At 53.7% G+C, this 10,571-nt stretch overlaps 1 protein-coding gene across 2 annotated transcripts; it reads right to left on the minus strand.

The window, feature by feature from the left end:
* Positions 1-26: 26 nt before the first annotated feature.
* Positions 27-10,571, minus strand: NXF1 (nuclear RNA export factor 1). 2 transcript variants are annotated; one of them, XM_040465977.1, is made up of 21 exons: positions 10,399-10,571; positions 8,396-8,579; positions 8,022-8,175; positions 7,308-7,391; positions 7,095-7,199; positions 6,918-6,998; positions 6,730-6,799; positions 6,494-6,582; positions 6,259-6,366; positions 6,010-6,119; positions 3,992-4,028; positions 3,614-3,682; positions 3,479-3,480; positions 3,236-3,343; positions 3,071-3,129; positions 2,851-2,966; positions 2,684-2,726; positions 2,024-2,096; positions 1,315-1,497; positions 523-583; positions 27-403 (listed from the first exon to the last, which is right to left on the minus strand). In XM_040465977.1, exons 1-21 carry the CDS (start codon positions 10,424-10,426, stop codon positions 365-367), a joined length of 1,803 nt encoding a protein of 600 aa, XP_040321911.1. In that variant the 5' UTR covers positions 10,427-10,571; the 3' UTR covers positions 27-364. The 2 variants fall into 2 exon arrangements, with proteins under 2 accessions (XP_040321911.1, XP_040321910.1); XM_040465976.1 differs by having other exon boundaries at positions 3,479-3,534; positions 10,399-10,569.

Below are 10,571 nucleotides of genomic sequence, written 5' to 3' on the forward strand. Positions count from 1 at the left end.
GCAAAAACAATCTGGCACGCGGGACACAAAATACAATATCACTCTTTATCTTAAAAAGTAAGGAGGGTTCTGGGGTTAAGTACATAAAGCACCTAGGTCCTTCGGTAGTTTAGTGTCAGTTCTACAAAGTCAGCTTTGGCTTCCTGGCACCAGTGAGGCTCAATCTTCCGGAAGTCTTCCAGAAGTCTCCCAGAAGGCAGGTGAGGAGAGGGATCCGGCAGCCCATTCTCTTCGGTCACGGTCACAGTCACAGGGTGGCCTCGGTCGGTCGGGGCCAGAGAGGAGAAAACAACAGCCATGACAAGGAGACGTCAATATCCAAGGGCTATTTTACAGGGGGCTTCTTCTGGGGCATGACTACGGATCACTTCATGAACGCCACTTCTGGGATCTCGCCCTTGGCCTTAGCAAAAAAAGAAAAGGTCAGCAGAGCCAGCCCCTTTCCCCCACCCCCAGCTTGCCTGACCCTCTTGAAGGCCCAGAGATCTCTGGCCTTTTTGCGACTGAATTCCCCAAACTTACCTTCAGATGAGTAAAGGCCTGGGCAGATCTGGTGTAGTCCCAGTTGTTGTCCTGGAGACACCTGCAGTGGGGGAAGAACAGGCACCCTCATTAGAACCAAAAGGCACTCACCCTGATGGCTAGATGCCACTTCAAAGTCCATTATATAGTAACACTTGCCAGTGTGTGCCAACAATTATATACATTCTTGCACTGTGTATACAAATGAAAAACTTGTAACAATACAAATGTCTATCAATGGCCTACTGGATACAAAGGATTACTAAGTAGCTGTCAAAAGGAGGAAGGTGATTTTTACAGTGATGGGGATGTGCCTGGGTGGCTCAGTCGGTTAAACTTCTGACTTCAGCTCAGGCCATGATTGCAGGGTGAGTTTGAGCCTCATGTTGGGCTCTGTGCTGACAGCTGGGAGCCTGGAGCCTGCTTCAGACTCTGTGTCTCCCCCTCTTTGCCCCTCCCCCGCTCATGCTCTATCTCTCTCTCTCTCTCTCTCAAAAATAAACAAGCATTTAAAATACACACACACACACACACACACACACACACACACACACACACACACAGTGATAGGGAAAGATGTTCACAAGATAAACAAAAAGGTAAGTTGTAAAACAGTATATACAAAGAGACTTCATCTGGGCTTTAAATTTTGTGATGCTGATTTATGCAGAGGCCACATTTTTTTATGGACCGTATTTATAAGTTCTGGTTTTTAAAATTTTAGGAGCACTCATTATTCACTACCACCCCTACCTCCATTTCCCCCTACTGCTACACATGCCCAGCACTCACTTCTGGGACCACTCAAGGTTCATGCCAGACTGGGTAGAGAATGCCTGCAGCATCTCCTGCTGCTCTGGGGAGAGGGTGGGCACTGGGCTGGAGGAAGGTGTGGGTGCAGGCATGGCGAAGGCTCTCTGGATCTCATCAGGGCTGGCATTGCGCACAAACAGCTCGTCATTTACGATGCACAGCCTGTGGGACAAAAAGCACTTTAGACAGCTGGACAAACAGACCACCTCATCTTCCCAACTTTATTCCTGTTCTCATACTTGACACCCTTACACTCGACAGGTTCTTTCAGCATTCACAAAGTACCCCTCCCCCACTATTGGTCATTACATTTTATCATTGACGACCCTTCCCACACAACCTGTGTAAGCGGTTCTCTACCGAACACACTAGAATTACACATTCTCCCCCAACTCTGGACAGTTCTCATCCCCATTTATCTTCACGACAGGCCACGGAAGTAAATATACTAGTTTCCAGACGAGGAAACTTGCCCTTAGCTAGAAGTGGTAGGGCCAGGATGAAAAACCCAGCCTGGCTCCAGAGCCAAGCTCACCACCATTGTGAGAGCTTCCTCCTGATTCCCCCCAGCCTTTCTTAAATTCTGAAAACATCCTGAGGACCGGCTCCCCCATCCCCGCCCCTACCAATTCCCACATGCTGGCCATGGAATGGGACTGGGACCCCATGTGGTAAGCCAAACACTTACCCTGAATTGCTGGCAGGAACAGCGACAAATGTCCTGGTGAAGGCTCGCAAAGAATCCCGAGATTTTCCATCTACTGTAATGTTAACAACAGCAATGACCCCTTAGGATCAGCCACGCTTTGTGTTTACCGAAAGCTTCTCCCATCACGGTCTTACTTGATACGACTAACCTGAAGTAGACCAGACGGATGACTGCGTGTGTACAGGGGAGCAGAGGTGAAGAGGAATGTCGGGCCAGCGAGGACAATAACCACCCGTTAGCCCACCCACAGAACATCTGTGTGTGAGGTCCTACGGCAAGCCCTTCATTTACTCCCCACAGCACCGCTAGGGGATGGCTAGTACCCCTTTTTACAAATAAAGAATCTGAAGCTCAGAGTTAATGTAAATTGGCCACGGGCACACGGGACCAAGGTTGGAATGGAGCCTTGGATCTGCCTGACACCAAAGCCTGTGTCCTCCTAATCCTCAGGTTTGTCCCATATCCCAGACAGGAAAGACAGGTGGAGAGGGTAGGCCTCATGAAGATGGCTTGGGGCAGAAGAGGAGGAGGTCAGGGGAGGAGAGGGAAGGTAGCTGAGAAGCCGAGAGTGTGGAGAAAAAAGATCTAGCTGCAGGAGGGGCCCACTCTGCAAACTCCAGACTCCACCAAGATTCTCACCTTCCTTGAAGACCCCATTGACGGAAAAACACAGCAATGTGCTCTGAAAGAGAAGCAGCGTCAGTCACCAGGTGGGCTCCCCGCCGGAGCCTAAGTCCCCCATGCCTCGTGACCGCCCCTTCCTTCCCTAAGTTCAGGCTCCGGCCAGGGAAGAAACAGGTGCTTACTGTCTGGGCGCTTATGTCTACCACAAAGGAGTTGACGTCGTGCTGAGTTTTGGGTAACTCATTGAGGAAGGCAACAACGTTGAGACGCGTGTGCTTCAGCAGGCGGAACCGCAGGGCTGTGGGGAGAACCCGAGGTTAGGGGCTGCCACACACTCCTGAGCTCTGTGACCGATTCCTTCCCACCTCCGTCCCAGGCTTTCTGCTCACATCACACACTTACTGGGGTCTTTGAGCTTCTTCACATTCCTGCTGTCCTTGAAGTACTCGGCCAGGTTGCTTCTAGGGGGATAAGTGGACAAGGAGGCGGTGGTCAGCGTGGGATGGATGCTGGCAGGTGCTAGCCTGCATCTGCCGAGAAATGCTGGTCCCGGGCAGTGACACTCACCGGGAAGGGTTCTGGGGGGTAAAAGGGATGCTGAGGGAGCAGCAGGCCCCGTCATGGTAGGCGTCCAGGAGCCGCTGCCGGTCTCCAGAGTCATACACCGCGTAGTACCTGCGGGAACCACAAAAGGGCAAGTCTGAATTCCCTGCTCTGGATCCACAGAACGACCCAACAGCTGCCCCGAGTGAGCGGCACTGGGGCTGGCCCACCTCTCCCCAGCCTCAGGGGTCCTCCGGCAATACTCACTGCTGCAAGAAATGCAGGACCAGGTTCTTCAGGGTCTCTGTTCCAAAATAGCTTCCCTGGAAGCAAACAGGTATCAGAATCCCATAACCAATACTCTCCTCCCCACACGAGTTCTAACTCTGCCCCACTTCTTACCTTGCAGGGCGGTAGCGTCGTGGGGGCTTCAACGTCAAAGGCAATCGGAGGGGGTAACTCATGGCCATCCTGCAGAAAGGAAGTGGAAGTTGACAGCATAAACAGAGATGAAAAAGGCTGGGTGAGTAATTAGATGGGACAACTAAGAGTGAGGGGGTCAGAGGCCAAAGAGACACGGAAAAGATCCCAGGAGCTGTGATAGGTGCAACTTTTGTCTACAGGCATTTCTCTGGGAAGAAAGATTATATAACCTTTGCCAGATCCTCCAAGGGCTCCATGTCTCCAAATTCACGGTCATACAAACATACGTGAGGCGGGACCTTTTGGGTGGGAGAGGCTATGCTCATGACAAAAGAGTTAAAAAAGCTGCGGACTTACCAGGCGTAATAATTTGGGAAATCGTTCGCGAATGGCGCTGTCAAGAACAGGACAGAAGTGAGTGATGCTTCAGAGCCACCGTGCCTCCTGAGCTGCTCTAGGAGCACATACACCAACGCCCGAGGGACAGCCCCTCCCGTCCTCACTCCCGCCAGCCTCTGAGCTCCTGGGAGAGAGGCCCCACTCCCCACCTCACCCGGGGCACCCAGAGACAGCTGCCTTGAAGGCTGACCCTATTCTCTCTGCCTGATCCGAGCGCCACGAGAACAGCGCTCCCAGCCCGGGCTTTAAGCCGGGACGTCCTTCCCCACCCTGCGCCCCTTACCTTCCACCTACTCACCTGTGCAGCCCCGGGAGGAGGGAATGGGGTGGGAGCCCAGGGGCTCCGCTGCCTCAACAGGTATCCATCAGTTCTGCCCAGTCTGGCCATGGCCAAGACCAGAAACACCACAGGGATGGCACAGGATGTTGGGGCAGGGAGATGAGCAAGGCAGGGTTTAGGAAGAGGTGAGGCGAAGGAAGAGGAGAGGAGAGGAGAGGAGAGGAGAGGAGAGGAGAGGAGAGGAGAGGAGAAGAGAGGAGAAGAGAGGAGAAGAGAGGAGAAGAGAGGAGAAGAGAAGAGAAGAAAAGAAAAAAAAGAAAAGAAAAGAAAAGAAAAAAGAAAAGAAAAGAAAAGAAAAGAAAAGAAAAGAAAAGAAAAGAAAAAAGAAAAGAGAAAAAAAAGAAGAGAAAAGGTAGGATGGGGCAGGAGAGAGATGGGGGAGACAGAGGGGGAGCAGAGAGAGAGAAAAGAAAGAGGAAGCAAAGAAAAGGCGAAAGAACTATCAGGCAAGGAGGCATTTAGAAGAACGAGGAAGGAAAAAGGGAAGAAGACACCCAACACAGCCTTTTCCTTCAGCTGCCCCTTTCCCTGTGGTCCAAGGTAGAAACAGAAAACAAATTCTTGCTGCAGCGAGAGGGCAGTTGCTGTCGTCCAGGTCTCTGCTGGCTACCTGGGTCCCGATCTGAGCTGGGCGTGGGAAGCGAAGCAGCCATGGGGGCGGGAGACCTCCCTCAGAAGGTTGAGGGTTCAGGCCCCTGCAAAGTTGGGGGGGTGAGGGTCTGTGCCCCACCTCTGTTGGCCCCCAAGTTCTCTCCTGATGGCCCCTCTGCGACTGTGCCTGTCTTAGGTTGTTCCTTCCCTGAGGAATCTTACCCGTCTCTGGCTAACCAGCCATCCTCCGGGGCCAAGCAGGGTGACGTGAGGTGTGTGAGTGAGGGCGGGGCAGCGCCCCCCGAGAGGGTCAGTTCTCTGTCTCCTTGGTAGCCATTGCCCCCGTGGCCTCCACGCCCAGCACCTGCCTTGGGACGCCCTCGCCTGCTGGCGGGGCCCCGGCTCTGATCACACGGCTTGGGGAACCCAGGTTTCTTCTCCAGGGAGGGCCCAGCTCACAGCTCCGGGCAGGAGAGACAGACTGCATGGCACCAGCTCCAAGGAGTCCTCCACCTCAGCACGAGTGGGAAAGCCCAGGCAACAGCCTTGGGCACGTGGACCATGAGAGGAGAGTCCCTCTTGGCATGGCAAGAGGGGCCGTCGTGAGACAAAGAAGGGAAGGCCCATCAACAGGAAGTCCCGGGGAGGGAGGGCTTTCTCAGCCCAGGAATACCGGGCTCTTAGCACAAGGCAGCTCCACATACGGGGCATACGCAAGACACCCCCTGGTCGTGGTAGAAAAAGGGAGGTGCCCTTCCTGGAACAGTAGGGTAGGGAGATTCTAGAAAAGGCAGTGTTCAGGAAGGAAGAGGCAAGACCACAGGACAGCGAACAGGCAGTCAGGTGAGAAGGAAGGAGAGGAGACCTTGGGGCCAAGCTGGGACACACGGACAGACGAAGGGAGGAGCACGTGATCCTCCCAAAGGACAGGCGGCTCCAGCTCAGGGCTGCACAGCTCCTGCAGACGGGCGCTGGTCAGGGTGCATTAGCTCAGCCTCCCAGGGGGTGAAGGTCCCCGGGAGGGGAGACAGAGGCCACAACTGACCTGATGTAGGTGGACTGGTCTCGGAAGGTGTCACACAGCGGGTTTCCGTCGAGCCACAGCTCTTCCAGCTTCAGCCCTTTTACCTTGTCCAACTCCCTCTCGGACTTCAACTGCAGAGACGGGGACAGAGAGCGGGCGAGAGACCCCGGTAAGGAGAGGCAGCGAGAGTCCCAGCTCGGAAACTCCCTCCCGGGGGCCCCCCTCTGCCCACAACCCCACCCCGCCCACAACCGGGCTCTCCTGCCTCACCTCGTTTCCGGAGAGGTTGAGGATCTTCAGGTTGGGTGCTTTCTGCACCAGGCTGGACATGTCATCTAGCCTGTACAGCCTGTTGTTGCTCAAGTTCAAGGACAACAGCTGCGGGCAGAGGAAAGTTTAGAGGCAGCGCCGCCAACGGAGGGTTCGGAGACGCATCTGCCTCCCAACCCCATCCTACCCACCCCACCCCGCCTCCTCCCCTCTCAAAACGGGACAAAGGCCTCACCTCGGGGATGTTCTCCTCGATGATCCGCAGGGTGGCCGCCATGCAGCTCCTGCGATTCAGGACAACATCAATGTTCTGGGCCACCAAGTCTTCAGGAAACAGAAAGGAAGGAAAGGCAAGTCTGAGAGGGCTTTCCCAGGTCAGAGTTAGTACCAAACCGTTCTCAAACCGTCCCCGTCTGACAGAGCCCCCCGCTCGGTCCCCACCTCTCTGAGCGGGACAGCTATCAGCCATACCTGGGTCTGAACGGAGGCCCTTCAGGTCAAGCGCTTGTTGGGAGCCATCATATCGTTTGCTCATGATCAGCTACAGGGGAAGGAAAACGGGCCGGTGGTCACTGGGGCTCTGTGGGGAGAGGGGGGTGGCGGGAGCGCGCGTGGGAAGTGGGAGGGCTGGAGGGAAACGTGACGCGAGCCTGCCTCACCTTTAGCTGCTCTACTTGTTCCGGCTTCAGCTCGTTCTGTACAGAATGGGGCGGGACAGAAGAATTGATGATGATGGAGATCTGCAGAGAAGACACAGAGGGCAGGTTGAATTCCGGGGAGGCCTAAGCAGCAGGCCCAAGGCCCACCCCCAGCCACGCCAGGCCCTTTACACACACCCTTCGGTTCTCCTGATCCAAAATCTTATAGTTGACGGCCTTCAACGCAGAGGCGGTACTGGCATCCTCAACAAAAAACTGGGCCCGTGTGTTTTCATAGTGAAACTGCACCAAGAGGAAACAAGAGCATGAGACTCGGGAGCCCAGGGCCCCTGGTCCAGCTGGCCCCTCGCCCTCCTTGGTGCCCAGCCAGCCACGCAGGCCTTATCTCACCTCAATGGGGGTGAAAGGGACACTGCACTTGCTCTGAATCACACTCAGGAGCCATGACTTGTCGTATTTTCTGCCATAAGGAATCTAGATGAGAGAAAGAGAAGGGAACGATGTGGAACGAAGGCTGACCAGCAGCCCCAGTCTCCGCCTTTCACACCTTCCGCCGACCCTCACAAGGTTTTCTAAAGAAAGGGCCAGTTAAAAGTTTTTTGTTTGTTTTCTTTCTTTCTTTCTTTCTTTCTTTCTTTCTTTCTTTCTTTCTTTCTTTCTTTCTTTCTTTCTTTCTTTCACTCAAGCCAGACATGGATTCCTTGCCCTCCTTTCTGTCCATTTAAACTTAGCATTTCTTGGGGTGCCTGGGTGGCCCAGTCAGTTAAGTGTCTGACTCTTGATTTCGGTTAAGGTCATGATTTCACGTAAGGGAACTTAAGGGACCCGAAGCCCCACACTTGGCTTGAGCCAAATGGAGACATTCAGAGGAATTACTCCATCTCCCACCCAGTTTTCATGTTTCCCTTTAGATGGTGTCCCCATCCCTGCCCCCCAGCATCCTGCTTGTCCTACTCCTTTTCTTAACCTGCTCTTGGGTGTTCTAGAAGAAAGGAGAGACACCTGATTGTGGAGAAAACAGATTTTGTCATGTGAAAAGCAGAAACCTTCATTCTGAGCCCAGCTCCCTGTCTCCCTTGCACATCCACTTCCCCAGACACTCACTGTAATCTTAAACCAGTTCTTCGAGGTCCCGTCCTGGCTGGTGCCAGCCCCTCCTCTCTCTGGAAGAGCTCTGTCTCTCCGCACGGTAACATGAATGCGGTCTCGATCATGCCAACTGTCACCTCGACGGTTGGGTCGGGCAGCATAGGGGTTGCTATGGGGAAGCAGAGAACAAAATGCCCACAAACACTAGGCATGTCTTCTCCAAGGCCTGCCCACACTGTTGTCAGGATTACAGCTAAGACTCCTCAACCAGTAAGCTGGCCCTGGCATCCCTCACTTTTCCAGGTGGAAAGAGAAATGACGTGGCCAGTAAGAGAGCTTTATCAAACAAATGGGCCGCTAAATTCAAACCAGATCAACTGGTTACTTACTATCGTACTCGGGGAACCTCCTGGGCATCACTCATCGCTACATCTCTGTCATCTTCCTCCAGGCGGGAAGACCGAATGCCAGAACCTCCTCTTCCAGACCTACGGTTCCCCTCACCATATTTCCACCGGAAGGGACCCCGGCCCTTCTTTCTTCTTTGAGGGAAACTAACACGGTCGTCGTGCTCTGGGGTTAAAAGCAGAACATCAGTTAGAAAGTACACTGCTAGTCCAGCTACCTTGTTGGGGCAGTCACAGTATCCAGCACCCTGCTATCGGATGAGATACACAGTAACTACAGGGGCCACTTCCCTGCAAACTTCTGTCTGTTGAGAGAGAACCTTCTCTGTGGCATGGCGGCATGAGGGAAATGTTACTGGAAGACAGTGTAGGGCTTTAGGAAAAGGAATCAGAAACTGGAACTAACAGAGAAGAGAAGCACAATGTGGAAGTGTGAGTGGACCCAAAGCAGAACTAGACACAACTCGGACCCCTGGGGAAATTCACCTGAAACTTGCTTGCTTAGCCTCCCAAATCTATTTAACCCCTCTCAAACTCTGGGTGGTGACCTCTCTCACATCTTCTAAAATCAACCAATAACAGTCATTACATTAGCTTTCAGTACACAATACTTTTGCAATACAGAGGACAAACGGCATACGGTTACAAAGGTGGTCAATTTAAAGGCTTTTTAAAAACTCTTGTTCTCAAACTGCCACTCTGAAGTTTTGGGAGTGAACTCTTCATTTCCTTGGCCAGAAATGCCTTTTAAAAAAAATCTTTTTTTTTTTTTAAGTGTTTATTTATTTTTGAGAGAGAGACCAAGGCAGAGGCAGAGCAGTACTCATGGGGGAGGGGCAGAGAGAGACAGAGACACAGAATCCGAAGCAGGCTCCAGGCTCTGAGCTGTCAGCACAGAGCCCAACGCAGGGCTCAAACTCACAAACTGTGAGACCATGACCTGAGCCAAAGTCGGAGGCTTAAATGACTGAGCCACCCCAGGTGCCCCCAGAAATGCCTTTTAACTCAGGAGACAACTCCTAAGACTCAGGTTCTAATGACAGCTAGGGAGCTTAACCAAGGGTCCTTGACTGCTCTCAGGTAACATGACCTTCTGAATCCTGGTGTGTAGGAATGGCTTAGTTAAAAAAAAAAAAAAAAAAAAAAGGTCTGTGATTCCTAAAAAGATCTCCCTCTTGCTTAGTAAGTACTCTGCAAACAATGAACCCTAACCAAGGCCCCGGGGGGGGGGCCCCCCCCCCCCGGGAACGAATAGAAGGCACAGCTAACATTCACTGAGAACTTTCTCCAGTGTCAGGCACTATGCTCCAGGCACCTGATATGAATGATCTCATTTTAGCACATACACGGACACACTAAGAAAATAAACACTGTTACTACCTCCTTACAGGGACAGAAAGTAAGGCCCGGGAGTGGACTTCACTCAAGCTTAGTGAAGACAACTCAGAATTCAAACCTCGGTCTTCTTGCGCTCCTACCCACTATTCTGGACTAAAATCCAGTGTAGTGTTCGGACTAGCACAGGGAGATGGTGTGGAGGTCTGAAACATTAAGCCAAAGCCAAGGCCGCAGGGGAGGCGGGGCAAGACAGACTGGACGAGGTGGAAAGCACCACACGGGCAGCCGATGAACTGGGCGGGCACTGACTCACATTAAAGGAAGAGTCTAGCCGCCAAACTGAACTGACAAGCATCAACCACCTACAAAGTTCAAAGGAATCTCGCCACCCCGCCGCCAAGCCACCCGCTCCAAGCCGAAGCTCCACGCAACGCCAGGATTCCCGAGCCAACGCCTCGGGCGCTCAGCCTCGATGGAGGCCGGGCCCCCGGGTAGCCTCGCCCCCGGCCCGCGCCGCACCCCCCCCACCCCCGCCGCCGCGGACACCCAGCCCCTCGCGGCCTCCCGCCCCGGGGCTGCGGCCTAGGCCGGCACCGCCCACCGGGCCCCAGATCGCCTCGCTTCCCGCCCAGAGAGCCAGCACTGACCGTTGTAGGACTTCCCCTCGTCCGCCATGGCACAGCGCGAAACAGGGCAGGTTCAGGCGCGGGCCACGACCCCGCCAAGCGTCCGAAGACCCAAGCACCCCAGCCTAATCGCTCCTACGCCCGGCGCCACCGCATTTATCCTGCGAACTACGTCGCGCGCCGCCGACGTCCCC

This window comes from Herpailurus yagouaroundi, unplaced genomic scaffold, assembly GCF_014898765.1.
Source record: "Herpailurus yagouaroundi ecotype Mexico unplaced genomic scaffold, PumYag 569, whole genome shotgun sequence".
In the NCBI taxonomy this organism is placed as follows: domain Eukaryota; kingdom Metazoa; phylum Chordata; class Mammalia; order Carnivora; family Felidae; genus Herpailurus; species Herpailurus yagouaroundi.